Below are 17977 nucleotides of genomic sequence, written 5' to 3'. Positions count from 1 at the left end.
TTCACAGGTTATTGCAAGCAGTGTTTCTACAAAAAATCCAGTATATGTCACCTTATATACATGGGAGAATTTCTCTAGGATGGTGTTTTTTTAAACCTTTTTTTTTTTTGAGAGGTTTGGATCACAGTAAAAAATATATATTTATACCCAGTATAAACATACATAACTAGCTAATCAAAGCAAAGTTTTAATAACAGTTCTTGTGCTTCTTATAATCTACTGCTCACCAAGACCCTTTAAGTTAATTTTATGAGCCCCTAGTGGATTACGTCCTGCAGTTTGATTTTATGTTTCAATAGCAGCCATGAAACAATATAGTGAGTGGAGACCAGCATTAAAAAAATGAAATTGCATATACTTGATGGTACTTTCATGTCATGGGACTCTGCATATCAAAACTTTTTCTTTCATGTATCTGTATACTTGTTCACGGTATGCTGGTATTTCTTACTATGAATCGGGCTCAGCTAAGTTTGGAAAACAAATATCACTGTAGACTAAATAGCTAGGATTAGAATCAAGGGTAAAAAATATCTGGCTACCCAGTGTAATGATTTAGAATTCCTCACTTTCTTTGTCTACATTTAATTGTTAATAAAAGAAGTTTACCTGAATACTGGAAAGACCAGGATACGGAAGCCTCCTTGAGAAGAAAGATTTCCATAGCTTAGGCTTGGTGACGTCAAAACTGACCCTTAGTGGGGAGTCATACTGTTGAATGTTAAACCAAATCTAAAAAAGACAAGACTGCATCAATGTGTATGCAGTAGATACACTCACGCGTATGTGTGTGCATGTATGTACTATACACAGAGGGAACAGCAAGAAGACATGCAGAATGCACATTTTTTTAGTCATATTTTGATTTGTAAACCAATATGCATTTTACAATCAGTGGTATGATACAGTTGTCATTGGCCATTTCTCACATTTTTTGTATCTGAAGTTGAGGTGTGCCTTGCTGTTGGTTTTAGGTTCATGAAGTAATGTAGTTCCTGGTGATAAGAAAATCAAAGTTTTCTAGGAGAGGACAGACAAGGCTAACCCTTTCTCAGACTAGCCTTTCCTCACTCCGCGCCTCCCACCTCGTCACGTGTCCGCGTCTTTGGTTCCACAGCAGGCTGTGTCTCCGAGATGGCACCTGTGCTGAGGCAGCGAAGCAGATTGGTTCTAGAGCCAGACCATGTGCACTTGAGTTCTGGCTCCAACATTTATGAGCTGTGTGACCATGGATGATTTGTTTGACTTTGGGTTAGCTATTTTACTACTATTAGTATGTATCATGTTAATAATTGCCCGTCTATTCATCTGTCTTCTCACTAGACTACTAGTTTGTTGCCTTGAGCACATTTGTCATGTGCTTTATTCACCACTGTATCTTCACCATTTAGCCTAGTTCCTGGCATACAGTAGCCATATTGAATGACTGTGTGTGTGAGTGGTAAATCTACCCATTCAGTATATTTGTTGAGTACCTGCTATGTTAGTACCTACTCAGTTCTAATCACTAGGGTAAAGTAGTGAATGAAACAGAGTTCCTACCCTCATGCAGTAGCTAATGAAAAGATAGCACAAACAAATTAGTAAATACATGAGATATCAGAGGACATGATGTAGTAGATGGTACCACTGGCCCTGATTCTTCACCCCTTTCTATGCCCATACTCTTTGCTATGATACTTTGCAGTTCCTACCACTAAAAGGGAGGAAATGTATTTGCTCACCCCTTGAATTTGGGCCAGTAGAATGGGACAAAAGTATCATTGTGATGCCTGAGTCAGGCTCAGAGGCTGTGTGTTCCTGCTTGCCTGCTTATGCCTCTGATGTTGTCATTGCTCTGAGCCCCAGAATAAACACACATGGAGCAGAGCTGTCCCAACCTAGATCAACAGAGCCTTCCCAGCTGACCCAGAAATCCAAGAAATGTTTGAAGCCCAAAGGTTGGAATGGATTTGTACTAATTTCATGTGGCAATAGCTACCTGTACGAGGGTATGGGGACAACTATGTGGGAAGAGATGAAATTTCAGTGTGGCTAGGGATGTTCTCACTGGCAAGATGGCATTTGGTCAGAAATGCAGGAAGTGGGGGAGGAATTTATGAAGATATCTGATAGGGGAGGGGTCATCTATGCAGAGGAAACAGCAAATGCAAGTGTGCTCGATGTGTCTGAGGATCAGCAAGGCAGACAGTGGGTTTAGGGGAGTGAACAAATTAGAACAAGTAGGAGGTGAGATCTGCAGAGGATGGGGGTGGGTAGGGTGGCTGTCAGATCATGGAAGCCTTGTGGACCATTTTGAAGATTTAGGCTTTGATTCTAGAGTGATCTAGGAACCCACTGGAGTATTTTAAGCACCACAACAGTGACATAATTTGCCTTCTATTTTTTTTATTAAGATATCATTGATAAACAATCTTATGAAGGTTTCACAAGGAAAACAATGTGGTTATTACATTCACCCTTATTATTGAGTCCCCCCCATACCCCATTGCAGTCACTCTCCATCAGTGTAGTAAGATGCCAGAGTCCCTATTTGTCTTCTCTGAGCTACACTGTCTTCCCCATGCCACCCCCTACACTATATCTGCTGATCGTAATGCCCCTTATTCCCCTTCTCCCTCTCTCCCTTCCCACCTACCCTCCCCAGTCCCTTTCCCTTTGGTAACTGTTAGTCCATTCTTGGGTTCTATGAGTCTGCTGCTGTTTTGTTCCTTCAATTTTTGCTTTGTTCTTCTGCTCCACAAATGTGTGAAATCATTTGATACTTGTCTTTCTCTGCCTGGCTTATTTCACTGAGCATAATACCCTCTAGTTCCATCCATGTTGCAAATGGTAGGATTTGTTTTCTTCTTATGGCTGAATAATATTCCATTGTGTATATGTACCACATCTTATTTATCCATTCATCTACTGATGGACACTTAGGTTGCTTCCATTTCTTGGCTATTGTAAATAGTGCAGCGATAAACATAGGGGTGCATCTGTCTTTTTCAAACTGGAGTGCTGCATTCTTAGGGTAAATTCCTAGGAGTGGAATTCCTGGGTCAAATGGTATTTCTATTTTGAGTTTTTTGAGGAACCTCCATACTGCTTTCCACAATGGTTGAACTAGTTTACATTCCCACCAGCAGTGTAGGAGAGTTCCCCTTTCTCCGCATCCTCGCCAGCATTTGTTGTTCCTAGTCTTTTCTATGTTGGCCATCCTTACTGGTGTGAGGTGATATCTCATTGTGGTTTTAATTTGCATTTTCCTGATAATTAGCAATGTGGAACATCTTTTCATGTGCCTGTTGGCCATCTGAATGTCTTATATGGAGAATTGTCTGTTCACATCCTCTGCCCATTTTTCAATAGGGTTATTTGCTTTTTGGGTGTTGAGGTGTGTGAGTTCTTTATATACCTTGGATGTTAACTGCTTGTCGGATATGTCATTTACAAATATATTCTCCCATACTGTAGAATGCCTTTTTGTTCTGCTGATAGTGTCCTTTGCTGTACAGAAGATTTTTAGCATGATGTAGTCCCATTTGTTCATTTTTTATTTTGTTTCTCTTGCCCAAGGAGATGCGTTCAGGAAAAAGTTGCTAATGTTTATATTCAAGAGATTTTTGCCTATGTTTTCTTCTAAGAGTTTTATGGTTTCACGATTTACATTCAGGTCTTTGATCCATTTTGAGTTTACTTTTGTGTATGGGGTTACACAATAATCCAGTTTCATTCTCTTGCATGTAGCTGTCCAGTTTTGCCAACATCAGCTGTTGAAGAAGCTGTCATTTCCCCATTGTATTTCCATGGCTCCTTGATCATATATTAATTGACCATATATGCTTGGGTTTATATCTGGGCTCTCTAGTCTTTTCCATTGGTCTACGGGTCTGTTCTTGTGCCAGTACCATTTTGTCTTGATTATTGTGGCTTTGTAGTAGAGCTTGAAGTCGGGTAGCGTAATCTCCCCCAGCTTTATTCTTCCTTCTCAGTACTGCTTTGGCTATTCAGGGTCTTTTGTGGTTACATATGAATTTTAGAACTATTTGCTCTAGTTCATTGAAGAATGCTGTTGGTATTTTGATAGGGATTGCATTGAATCTGTAGATTGCTTTAGGCAGGATGGCCATGTTGACAATATTAATTCTTCCTATCCATGAGCATGGGATGTGTTTCCATTTATTGGTATCTTCTTTAATTTCTTTCATGAGTGTCTTGTAGTTTTCAGAGTATAGGTCTTTCACTTCCTTGGCTAGGTTTATTCCTAGGTATTTTATTCTTTTTGATGCAGTTCTGAATAGGATTGTTTTCCTGATATCTCTTTCTGCTAGTTCATCATTAGTGTACAGGAATGCAACAGATTTCTGTGTATTTTGTATCCCACAACTTTGCTGAATTCAGATATTAGATCTTGTAGTTTTGGAGTGGATTCTTTAGGTTTTGTTATGTACAATATTATGTCATCTGCAAACAGGGACAGTTTAACTTCTTCCTTGCGAATCTGGATGCCTTTTATTTCTTTGTGTTTTCTGATTGCCATGACTAGGACCTCCAGAACTATGTTGAATAAAAGTGGGGAAAGTAGGCATCCTTGTCTTGTTCCTATCTTAAAGGAAAAGCTTTCAGCTTCTCGCTGTTAAGTATAATGTTGGCTGTGGGTTTGTCATATATGGTATTGTTGAGGTACTTGCCCTCTATACCCATTATGTTGAAGAGTTTTTATCATGAATGGATGTTGAATTTTGTCGAATGCTTTTTCAGCACCTACGAAGATGATCATGTGGTTTTTGTCCTTCTTTTTGTTGATGTGGTGGATGTTGTTGATGGATTTTTGAATGTTGTACTATCCTTGCATCCCTGGAATAAATCTTACTTGATCATGATTGATGATCTTTTTGGTGTATTTTTGAATTTGGTTTGCTAATATTTTGTTGAGTGTTTTTGCATCTAGGTTCATCAGGGATATTGGTCTGTAATTTTCTTTTATGTGGTGTCTTTGCCTAGTTTTGGTGTTAGAGTGATGGGTATTAGGTCTTCACTAAATGTTTGATAAAGTTCAGCAGTGAAGTGATGTGGACCAGGTATTTTGTTCTTAGGTATTTTTTTAAATTACCAAATCAATTTCATTGAGTATTTTTGCATCTGTGTTCATCAGGGATATGGTCTGTAATTTTCTTTTTTTTGGTGTCTTTGCCTGGTTTTGGTGTTAGAGTCAGTCATGCTGGCCTCGTAGAATGAGTTTGGGAGTATTCCCTCCTCTTGTATTTTTTGGAAACCTTTAAGGAGGATGGGTATTAGGTCTTCATTAAATGTTTGATAAAAGTCAGCAGTGAAACCATCTGGTCCAAGGGTTTTGTTCTTAGGTAGTGTTTTGATTAACAGTTCAATTTCATTGCTTGTAATTGGTCTATTCAGATTTTCTGTTTCTTCCTGGGTCAGCCTTGGAAGGTTGTATTTTTCTAGAAAGTTGTCCATTTCTTCTAGGTTATCCAGTTTGTTAGCATATAATTTTTCATAGTATTCTCTCATAATTCTTTGTATTTCTGTGGTGTCTGTTGTTCAGTGCCTCTGTCTCCTTACTTATTTTCTGCCCAGTTGATCAGTCCTTTAGAGTGAGTGGTGTGTTGAAGTCTCCTAAAATGACTGCATTGCATTCTGTTTCCCCCTTTAATTCTGTTAGTATTTGTTTCACCTATGTAATGATCCTGTGTTTGGTACGTAGATATTTATAATAGTTATATCCTCTTGTTGGACTGAGCCCTTTATTGTTATGTAGTGTCCTTCTTTGTCTCTTGTTACTTTCTTTGTTTTGAAGTCTATTTTGTCTGATACATGTTCTGCAACTCCTGATTTTTTCTCCCTATTAATTTCATGAAATATCTTTTTCCATCCCTTTACTTTCAGTCTGTGTATGTCTTTGGGCTTGATGTGAGTCTCTTGTAGGAGGCATATAGATGGGTCTTGTTTGTTTATCCATTCAGTGACTCTGTGTCTTTTGATTGGTGTATTCAGACCATTTACCTTTAGGGTGATTATTGATAGGTATGTACTTATTGCCATTGCCGGCTTTAGATTCGTTGTTACCAAAGGTTCAAGGGTGATTCCCTTACTAACAGTCTAATTTAACTCACTTAGTATGCTATTACAAACACAACCTAAAGTTTCTTTTTTTTTTCCTCCTTTTTCTTTCTCCTCCATTCTTTATATATTAGGTATCATATTCTGTACTCTTTGTCTATCCCTTGATTGACTTTGCAGGTAGTTGATTTGATTTTGCATCTGCTTAGTAATTAATTGTTCTACTTTCTTTACTGTGTGTGGTTTTATTTCCCCTGGTGACAGCTATTAAGCCTTAGGAATACTTCCATCTATAGCAGTCCCTCCAAAATACACTGTAGAGGTGGTTTTGGGGAGTTAAATTCTCTCAGCTTTTGCTTATCTGAAAATTGTTTAATCCCTCCTTCAAATTTAAATGATAATCTTGCCAGATAGAGTATTCTTAGTTCAAGGCCCTTCATTTCTTTCCCCTACCTCATCTAGTCTCAAAACAGCAAAGAATATTTCTTTTAAAATGGAAGGCAAATTCCAAGAGAGATTACAGATGGTGGCATGAGAGGTGAGACAAGAGAACTCCTCTTTAACTACATCATGCCACTCCCTTCTGGCCTGTAAGGTTTCTGTTGAGAAGTCTGTTGATAGCCTTATGTGTTTTCCTTTGTATGTGATCTTTTTTTTTCTCTAGCTGCTTTTGAAAGTCTCTCCTTGTCCTTGATCTTTGCCATTTAATTATTATATGTCTTGGTGTTGTCTTCCTTGGGTCCCTTGTGTTGGGAGATCTATGCACCTCCATGGCCTGAAAGACTATCTCCTTCCCCAGATTGGGGAAGTTTTCAGCAATTACCTCCTCAAAGACACTTTCTATCTTTTCTCTCTCTTCTTCTGGTACCCCTAAAATGCAAAAATTGTTCCATTTGGATTGGTCACACAGTTCTCTTAATATTCTTTCATTCATAGAGATCCTTTTTTCTCTCTGTGCCTCAGCTTTTTTATATTCCTCTTCTCTAATTTCTGTTCCATTTACCATCTCTTCTACTACAACTAATCTGCTTTTAAATCCGTCCATTGTATGTTTCATTTCAGATATGAAATTTCTTAATACTTAAATCTCCATCCTAAATTCATCCCTGAGTTCTTGAATATTTTTCTGTACCTCCAGGAGCATGTTTTTGATTTTAATTTTTCTGGTGTTTGTGAGATTTTGGTTTGAACTAGGTTCCTTTGATGTTTCATATTTGTATGTGGTGCCCTCTTGTGCCCAGAAGCTCTAGTCTTTGGAGCTGTTCAGCCCCTGGAGTGATGTCGGGGTTCACAGGGGAGTGGCGCTGGTGCTGTTTTGTGAGGTCTGTTCTGTTCTCCAGGTGTATGCAGTCTGGCGCAGCCCTCTTTCCTGTTGCTCTTTCAGGATTAGTTGTATTAACTATATTTTCGGTTATATGTGGTTTTGGGAAGAGTTCTCTTGTCTCACCTCTCATGCCACCATCTGTAATCTCTCTTGGAATTTGCCTTCCATTTTAAGAGAAATATTCTTTGCTGTTTTGAGACTAGATGAGGTAGGGGAAAGAAATGAAGTCTCTAGTCAGGAGGCTGTTTTGAATAGTCCAGATGAGAGCTACAGTGGTGTCAATCAAAATGGTAGCAGTGAACATGGTGACCTGTTGTCAGATTCTGGATATATTAAGGTAAAGACAATGGGATTTGCTAATGGACTGGATGGGAGAGAAAGAGTGAGGACTCAAAGATGACCCCAAGGATTTTGGCCTAAGTGTCTTGATTGATGGAGTTGCCTTTTATTGAGATCAGGAAAAGTACAAAAGGGAGATAGGAGTTTGAGTCTGGGCATATTTACTTTGAGATGTCTATTTGACATGAACATGAAGATGTTGAGTAGGCAGTTGAATATTTGTGTCTTTAGTTCCAGGAGCTAGGTGAGCTAGAAATACAAATTTGGGAGTCATCAGAATATCTGTATTTCTAGGGAGGAAGTATAGATAGAGAAAAAAGGGGTTTGATGAACTCTGATTTTTCAATTTGGAGAAATAATGAAAAAGCAGCAAAAGATAAGAGAAATAAGAGATCTTGGTACTTGGAATCCAAGTGAAGAAATTGTTTTAAGAAGTCAAGGTCTTTAAGAACCTGGGTAGGAAATGTACAGAAAAGTAGTGGGAAGTAGTGCTTGAAAAAAGTTAAGGGCAGATTACATAGGGTTTTGAAATTCAGGTTTGAGAAGTTTATTCTTAAATCTGTAGGCAGTGAAGTGCCCCTAATACTATTTGAGCCATAGAATGCTGAACACTGAACATTCAGAAACTTAAATTAGGCAACCGTGTACCAAATAAAGGAACGGAATGAGAGGCAGATTATTTAGTTGACTCTTTACAGTAATTCAGGGTGAAACAGTAATGGTGTAACCTGGGAAACAGAATAGGAGAGTCTTTATGATTTGGTATCTGTGTTAATAGAATTGAAATAGGAGGAAGTAAGGGAGAGGGGAAATCAAGGACAATTCTGGGGTTTGAATCTAGGTGATTGGCATCCACATAAATAGGAAACCAGGAGGAGAAGATGATTTTGGAGGCAAAGGGGAAATGATGTGAGTTTTGGATGTGCCGAATTTACAATTTTGATAAAGCACCTGGGTGTCTAGCAAACAGCTGAAACTTTAGGACCCAAAGAAGGATTCTGGGGCTACTGATAGAATTATGAACCTCTCTGCCAGGATAAAGAGCTACAATTAATAATAATAGGTGTGGTCCTGCAAGAAATCTAAATATATAAGAATCTTCAGGAACATTTATTGTCAAGGGGTGAGAAGAGCCAGTGAAAAAACCTAAGAAGCTACTGCAGAAAAATAAAACCCAAACAGAGCTTCATCAGTAAACCAAGGAGGTGCAAGTGTCTCCTCAGACGTGGGGCTCAGTCGTGTCATGAACCACAGAAAAGGAGAGGAGAGTGAGAAGTGAGAGTAATTTGTCCATTAGCAAGGCAGTGGGTGGTACTCCTCAGAGTTTCATTTCTGCAGTATGGTCAGGGAAGGGGAGCTAGATAGTGGTTTAAAGTCTGAGTTTACTGAAAATGTAGAAGCAGGGCGTATAATTAGTGTTTGAAGAACTTTGGAAGGAAAGGAAAGGGGCAGTGGTGGTTTAGGGTGTAGCTGGGTTGGGAAAAGCGTATTTTAGAACTGTTGGATTTCTGAGGGCATCAAGAGGTAGAGAGAAGAGAGAACATAGGGGCAAGGTGGAGCAATTACGGGACCAAGTCTTGGAGTAGAAGTGGAAATGCAAACTTGGCTGGAAAAGGGAGAGATTTGGCAAAAGAGTAAAGGAGAAGGCTGTTGATCCAAAGGTAGAGGGCGGCTGAGGTTTCAGGAGACCGTAGTCCCCCTTATTGGTGGCTTTGTTTCTGGGATTTCAGTTAGGAAGCAGCAGGAGGAAGAGAGGATGGAACTAAATGAAAGAAACTCAGTCTTCTCAGGTGATAAATTTGCCTCCTTTAGTTCCCAAAATGTGAGTTAGGCATTATAAATGCTATTTTGGAAGAGAAAATTGAGGACGGAGCCAGGACACAAACTCAGGTCCTTGGAATCTAAATCCTATATTCTTTCTTTAATGTCATTCTGCTTCTCTGAAGATCAAATGACTAATTGAGTGAAAAGTTTTTATTTAGGACAGTTCTACCATTGTGCTTGACACTACATTTCTTTAATTGGTATCTCTATATGTTTACATTCAGTTTTTTGATACATAAAATATTATTTAAATCAGTAGGCCAATTTGAAAAAAAAGAAAGCAAGAGTCAACCATGTTTAAGAGGAAATGGTGGTACTTACATTATCAGGACCTATTAAACAGCCCACACTTTTTAAGGGGCAGAATGCATCAAATTGTCCATAAAAATGTCCACTGCAGGGATTCCAAATTAAATAGTGACTTTGCTCCCAAGTTAGCACATAGGCAGTTGGACCCTGAAGAAAAACATTCATTAAAACAGTTTCTAACTATTTGTTAAGGTCAAAGGTAGTTTGCACAGACAATTCATTATATTAGTTGTACCCCTAATTTATTTCTCTTTTCATTTTTTTATTGAAGTATTGTTGATATACAATCTTATATTGGTTTCAAATATATGACAGTGGTTCAACAGTTACCCATATTATTAAATTCTCACCCCAACCAGTGTAGTTACTCTCTGTGCACATAGAAAGATGTTACAGAATCACTGGCTATATCCATGCTGTACTGCCATCCTTGTGACCAACTTACATGACGATTGAGAATTTTTGTGCCCCTTTATTCCTCTCATCCTCCCCACCCACCTGCTGGAGTAACTACCTCCCATGGTAACCACCAATCACTTCTCAGTGTCTGTAAGTCTACTTTTATTTTGTTCACTTTGTTTTATTTTGTTTTTATATTCAAAAATAAACGAAATCATATGGTACTTGTCTTTCTCCACATGGCTTATTTCACTGAGCATAATACCCTCTAGTTTGGACCCCTAACTTCTAACATCCGTGGCTAAAGGTGAAAATTAGTTTGAAGTGTGAGGTTACACTAGATTTAAGAAATAAAATTTTTCTTTTTGCGAAATTCTTGATCTGCTACTAGTGCAATGTAGTGACCAAACAGGGACAGAAGTCGTGTTACTTCCCCAAATATCTTAAGATTGACTGATGAATTATTAATGGAAATACATAGTCACTGCATTGTCTTTTCAGGAAGTAAGACGGCCTTCTGTGTATTTAGAAGGCTGACTGTATCTGGACACTACTTCTATTTCTAATACAGTATCTAATATTTGATATACATTTATAATTATGGGACACATAGATGTTTTGAAAGGATACATACCAAACTGTTAACAGCGAATACACCTGAACTGGAGGTCGGAGACTGACTTGAGACTCTAACTTTTTACCATAATATTTGGGTATTATTGGATCCTTTTTTTTTTTTTTACTGCAAGAATTTGTTAATTTATTGCTCATGTATAATTTCACTTGATGTTCACCATAGCTTCTGGGGAAGGCAGGACACAAATTATTATCCCAGTTTCCTTATAAAGCTCCGAGTTGTGAAGTGACCTAGAGTCATACAGCTCATGAGGAATGGGCAGATACTTGAACCCAGGCCTTGTGACCCCCTAGCCCAACGGTCTTTCCCTTGTACCAGGCTATCTGGGAGACAATGATGGAGAATGAATTTAGATTCAGATACGATACTACCTGCCTAGTAGCAACCCCTGCTATCTAATTTCCAAGATTCCTAGAGCTTCCTGGCCTCCTTTTGAAAAACTCTTTGGATGAGCTGCTTTAATCCATGTAGATTTTCTAAACTTGTACCCAAAATTGCCCTAATATGTCCAGAATTTAGGGATATTTGCTGTGGGCTTCAGCAACAAATTTTAAGTGTCACTATCTCCAGTCTAATAAAAATAATAGTGATAATATAAAAATAGAGCTGCTCACAGTCTTAGCTACTGTGGTTATCTACTTTGTTCCCCTTTGTCTGCTGGCTTAGTATCAGATGCCTGTAGCAGTAGGTAGGAAAGGAGAAATCTATAACCTTGCCACACTTCATCGCATCCCCTTCACTCCATAGCCTGAATAACACGAGATCACTAAGGGAATCAGAATTCATAGTAACATGGGCAGGACAGGGCTCTTACTAAAAGGACTGATCTAGGCAGAAGCTTTAGGTGGTAAAGGGTTCAGATTTGCCAAAAACCAATGTGAAACATTGTGTAAGGCCCGAGTACCACCCAAAGCCAGTTCATGCCTTATCACTGGCTCTCTCTGTGTATTATGAAATCTCCGGGAACATTCCTTGCAACTCAAAAGATCACTATGAAAATACGTCCTGTCCATGATCTGGAACATAATATGACCATATTAGACAACTACACTTCGCTGTTAGAGCCAGTCTGCGTGGTCTTACCTCAGGAATAGCACTGCCCATCAGGAGCCAGGCCTTTTTACCCAGGGAGAGAAAGTAATTACATAGTAAGACTGCATGCTCTTCTTCGTCTCCAGCCAGGAGATCAAGAAATTGCTGATGAAAAAAAAAAAATGATGTTGCATTGACTGACTGCTCTGTTCTGGTAATGGCTGTACAGGATTTTTAAAAAGTCATTGTTAAAATTAGTGCCTTAAAGTGTAATACCTGGTCTTAAAGTCTTTTTGCAAAGTTTGGTACAGTACGCTAAAAAACCAAGACACTTTTAATGGACACAATGTCTCCTCCGACACTGAGGACACAGATTTCTAGAATCAGTTAACGTTGTGGGGTGGGGAAGACAAATTTCCAAGTTATTTTCATTTTGAATTTATATATGGTAGCTCACAGGTGCTGAACAGTCTTTTTTAAAGACTATTTTTAAGAGCAGTTATATCTTCACAGCAAAGTTGGGAGGAAGGTACAGAGATTTCCCATATATCCCTTACCCTCACATGTGCACAGTCTCCCCATTTTAAGCCCCCAACAGAGCAACAGAGTGGTACATTTGTTACAATTGATAAATCTACAGTGACATGTCATAATTACCAAAGTCCACCGTGTATGTTGGGGTTCACTCTGGGTGTTGTTCATTCTATGGCTTTTGACAATAATAAAACATATTCATCATGATTGTATCAGATTATTTTCACTGCCCTGAAAATTATTGGTCCTCTGCCTAGTCATATCATCCCCCTGGCCTGCCCCAAAATTGTTCTAAGCACATTGCTTGCATTAACTCATTTGATCCTAGGACAAACCTTTGAGGGAGCTACTCTTCTCATTTTACAGAAGAAGAAGAGAGGGGAGATGATATGTAGGAAGTGGTTAAGCCAGCACATGAACTCTTTGTGTATCTTCTTATAGATGTCTTGAGGTAGTGGAAATGATATGTCTAACATTTTCAATATTATATTGCCAAAATATATTGAGGAACAAAAAATTTAAAGTGTACTTAAATTTCTTTGGTTTTGAGACAGCCTTCAAAAGGAGTTGTGTAGCAAAGTTTCATTTTATGCAAGCAGTACAACATGAGATCCAGAAGTAGAATGTATACCAGTGATAAGATGTTTGTTTCAAATGACCTAAGATCTATTTGGAAATTATGTAGCATACACAGATTAAATTCCAGGAGGACAGCAGCTATGTTTATTTTGCTCATAGCAAGAGCATAGTTCAGTGCCTGATATGTGGTAGGTGACTGAGAAATACAAGCTGCATGAATAATGACATGGCTTACGTTAAGGAGCCCATGAATTAAGGAATATACATTTTTCAATGTAACAAAGTATAATTTTGATTTTTTTAAATGACTAAAAGTGGGATATTGTTAAGATAGGGATGATAAATCAACATTTAGACATCTGAAGTGATTATATTCTATGTGCAAATAATTAATTTTTTCATAACTTCTGAACTTCAGGCAAATTGAACCAGAAAGAAAAATTATTTCAGAATTTAGCTTATTCTGGTAAACAGATGGCCAAGTAGGTTTTTATAATGACTAATGAATGTTGCAATTTAAAATTAGCCAAGCTATTTAGCTCATATTCAATGAGGTAAGCACACAAACTAGTAGATCTGAGAGGTACAATACTTACGTCTGATGTGCTCCACAGGTCACAGATGCCAGTAAAGGAAACTGTGTCAGGCAAGAAAGGTATCAATGACACATATCGAGCCACCAGCTCCTGTTAAACAAAACTAGCTTTAAAAAATAATTTCTAATAAAATTCTTGCAAGAATACAAATGTGAATACATGACAAATGTGAAAAAAAGAAACAAATCCTCACCAAGTGCTAAGTATTGTATTGATATTTTATCATTTGATCTTCTCCAAACATCCTATGAGGAAGGTCATGGTTATTATCCATGAAGAATATCCATTCTTTTACAGATGAAGAAACTGGCTCCTGTGTATCTTTGAAATGTTCTCATGAGTTTTTTTTTTTTCTTTGCACATCCTTACTTTCTGGTATAACAAGGCTCTCTAGGGCCATCTTATATTTTTTCTAGACTAGTCCTGAAAGCAGCCATTTCTCCAGGGAGTCCTGGTTCCTTTTAGAGGCAATAGTATTTAGAAACCAAGAGTAGGGCTTCACTGTAGTTGTAACTCATATTTCTGTAATTTCTAAGGAAAGGAGGTTGAACATCCTTTCATATGATTACTGGCCTTTTGTGTTTCCATGCCTGTGAATTCCTGTTTAGGTGTTTTGCACATTTTATTATTGATTTGTAGGGTTTTCTTTATATATTCTGGTTACTATCCCTTTGTTTATAATATATGTTCTAAACATCCTTTCCTGATTTTTGGCATGTTATTTCATTTCCTTCATGGTATCTTTGGATAAACCCAAGTTAACAGTTTTAATGTGTTCAAATTTATTGTTCTTTTTCTTTTATTGCTTGTGCTTTTTTTCTCTTTTAATTAAAGTATAGTTGATACACAATCTTATATTAGTTTCAAGTATACAACACACTGGTTCAACAGTTACCCATATTACTAAATCCTCACCCCCATTAGTTACTATCTGTCAACACAGGAAGATGTTACAGAATCACTGGCTATATTTTCCATGCTGTACTACCAGCCCTGTGACCAACTTATATTATGACTAAGAATTTTTGGGCCCCTTCATCCCCCTTCATGCTCCCCACCCACCCATTCCAACCTCTCCCCTATGGTAACCACCAGTCATTTCTCAGTGTCTTTAAGTCTACTGCTATTTTGTTCATTTTGTTTTTAGATGCCACATATAAGTGAAATCATAAGGTATTTGTTTTTCTCTGTCTGGCTTATTTCACTTAGCATAATACCCTCTAGATCCATCCATATTGTTACAAATGGCAGGATTTTGGAGTTTTTTTAATGGTTGAATAATACTCCACTGTGTATATGTACCACATTTTCTTTATCCACCCATTTATTGGTGGACACTTAGGTTGTTTCCATAACTTGGCTATTGTAAATAATGTGGCAATAAACAAAGGGGTGCATATATCTTTTTGAATCAGGGATTTTGTTTTCTTTGGGTAAATTTCTGGAAGTGGAATTACTGGGTTGAATGGTATTTCTATATTTAATTTTTTGAGGAATCTCCATACTGCTTTCCACAGTGGTTATACCAATTTATATTCCCACTAACAGTGTAGGAGGGTTCTCCTCTCTTCTCACCCTCACCAGCATTTGTTTTCTTGCCTTTTGGATGTTGGCCATCCTACCTTGTGTGAGGTGTTATCTCATTGTGGGTTTGATTTGCATTTCCCTGATGATTAGCAATACATATTTGGAGCATCTTTTCATTTGCCTGTTGGCCATCTGTATTTCTTCTTTGGAAAAAAGTCTACTCAGGTCCTCCACCCATTTTTTAATCAGGTTGTTTTTTTGCTTTTGTGTCATGTGAGTTCTTTATATATTTTGGATGTTAACCCCTTATCAGATAAATCATTTATGAATATATTCTCCCATACTGTATGTTGCCTTTTTTGTTCTGCTGATGGTGTCCTTTGCTGTACAGAAACTTTTTAGTTTGATGTAGTCCCACTTTTTCATTTTTTTATTTTTTTTCATTTGCCCAGGGAGATATGTACAGAAAAAAATTGTTCATACTTATGTTCAAGACATTTTTGTTTATGTTTTCTTCTAGGAGTTTTATGGTTTCATGTCTTATATTTAGGTCTTTGATCCATTTCAAGTTTACATTTGTGTATGGAGTTAGACAGAATCCAGTTTCATTCTCTTGCATGTAGCTGTCCAGTTTTTCCAACACCAGTTATTGAAGAGGCTGTCTTTTCCCCATTGTATATTCATGGCTCTTTTATCATACATTAATAGACCGTATGTGTGTGGGTTTATATATCTGGGTTCTCTATTCTGTTCCATTGATTTATGGATCTCTTCTTGTGCCAGTATCATACTGTTTTGATTACTGTAGCTTTGTAGTATAGCTTGAAGTCAGGGAGCATAAAACCCCCAGCTTTGTTCTTTCTCAACATTGTGTTGGATCTTTGGGAGTCTTTTGTGGGTTGTGCTTTTTTCTATCTTGTTTAAGAAATACTTCCTATCAGGTCATAAAGACAAAAATACCTTTTATATTTAAGTCGTCAATCTATCTGCAATTGAATGGTGTTGAATAGAAATCTATTTTTATTTTTTCCATGTGTAAAATCAATGATCCCAGTATAATTTATGTAATAGTTGATCTTTTCTTAATACTAATCTCCAATTCCAGCTTTGCCATATATCAAGTTTGAGTGGGTCATATTTGAGTGGATCTATTCTGTGCTTTTCATTTTCTTCCATTTTTTTTTCTTTGTTACCTGTGTGTCAATACCATTTTACCTTAATCACTGTGGCCTCTTAGGTAGTCTGGATATATGGTATGGCAAAATTTCCCACTGAGTTCTTATTTTTCAGGATTGCTTTGGCTATTTTTGGCCCTTTGAGCTGCCATATATATATATTAAAAATCAGCTTGTCAATTTCTACAAAAAACTGCCTTATATCTAGCTTGGTCAGTCTTTATCTTTTAACTGGATAGTTTAGTCCCTTCACTTTGTGATTATTGGTAAATTATTTGGACTATTTCTACTACCTTATTCTGGACTTCTTATTTTTCACAACATTTCTATGTTTCTCCTTTTCTCCTTGCCACTCTCTTTACCCCATTTCATAATTTTTATCTTCTAGTTTGGAAGGTATATACTCACTTTTTAAAATCCTTTTAAGTGTTTAATCTAGACATTTCAGCAGGAATATTTAACTTAGACTCTGAAGTTAATAACTATCTTTGCCCTCATCTTGGAAAATATGAGAACATTCAGATACTCTGATCAATCCTGTCCTGACATAAATGCATTTTTTTTCAGGATTTTTGTTCTGTCCTGATATTTCACCCACATTGCCATTATCATTGCTTTGAAGATAATGCTTGTTTCGATTTACGTACTTAAATGTCCTATTTTCTTTACCTATCATTATATGGTCCAGCTAGGATTTTCTGAGAGCCATCTCTTTGAAGTGTATTTTTTAGAAATTCCTTACATGAGATTTTTTTTAGTTGTAAATACTTCCAATATTTGTGTGAAAGATAATTTCACTGGATCTAAATCACTAGCTTGATGGCTATTTTCTTTCTGCCTTTTGAAGATATTATTCCTTTTCTGGCTTTTTATTTGTGCAGTTGAAAAGTCTATCAGTCTAATCACTGTTCTTTTGTAGATAATCTGTTTCTCCCTAGCTGCTTTTAAGGCCATCTTTTTCTTTGTACTTCTCTATGACATGCCTAGGTGTCATCTTATTTATCTTGCTTTCATTTCATCTTATTTCTCTTGTGTCACATTCATTGGCTTTTTGAATCAGAGGATTATTGTCTTTCATCAAATCCTGAAAATTCTTACCTCTCTGAATATTGCTTTTCACCTTTTATACAGTTTGATTCTCCTCCCTCCATCCTCATGTCTCTTAACCATTCCTTTATATCACTCATTTTTTTCTATCACAGTGTTATATTCCGAGTGATTCTTTTGCATGTATATCCCAGCTCACTACTTCCGTGCTTAACTGTATGTAGCTTAACTCTGTGAAACTGTATTTAATTTTTTTGTTCAAACTGTTCAGTTTCTAGCTTTAACTGTTCTGTTATTTCTACAAGTACTTTTAACAGTCTGCCTGTCAATTCTGATAGTCTGCTGTTCTTTTGTTACATTTTCAATTCCCTAGATTTCTTGGACTCACTAAACATGTCTATTTTATATTCTGAGTCTGATAATTCTAGTATCTGCAAGCCTCTGTGGCCCAGTTCTGCAGTTTCTTGTTTCTCTAACTCTTACCTTCTTCACGGGGACTTAGTTCTTCATGGATGGTCTTTTATCTGCTCCTGTTGCTGGGAACATTTTGTTTTTGTTTTGAGGCTGAGTTCGAAGGGCTTTCTCCCAGAAG

At 37.4% G+C, this 17977-nt stretch overlaps 1 protein-coding gene across 7 annotated transcripts in view; it reads right to left on the bottom strand.

Annotated features, from left to right (window-relative positions):
* Nucleotides 1-17977, bottom strand: part of CC2D2A (coiled-coil and C2 domain containing 2A) — a 133863-nt gene that overhangs the window by 12169 nt on the left and 103717 nt on the right. For all 7 annotated transcript variants that reach the window (XM_036921082.2, XM_036921085.2, XM_036921080.2 and 4 more), the window contains 4 exons: nucleotides 13637-13726; nucleotides 11979-12092; nucleotides 9872-10006; nucleotides 610-732 (listed from right to left, as the gene is read on the bottom strand). In XM_036921082.2, the coding sequence (XP_036776977.2) occupies nucleotides 610-732; nucleotides 9872-10006; nucleotides 11979-12092; nucleotides 13637-13726 (462 nt within the window). The remainder of the gene's footprint in view (nucleotides 1-609; nucleotides 733-9871; nucleotides 10007-11978; nucleotides 12093-13636; nucleotides 13727-17977) is intronic.

This window comes from Manis pentadactyla, chromosome 5 (genome assembly GCF_030020395.1).
Source record: "Manis pentadactyla isolate mManPen7 chromosome 5, mManPen7.hap1, whole genome shotgun sequence".
NCBI classification, from domain to species: Eukaryota; Metazoa; Chordata; class Mammalia; order Pholidota; family Manidae; genus Manis; species Manis pentadactyla.
The sequence above is the reverse complement of the archived record's forward strand: the minus strand, read 5'-3'. Positions and strand labels throughout refer to the sequence as shown.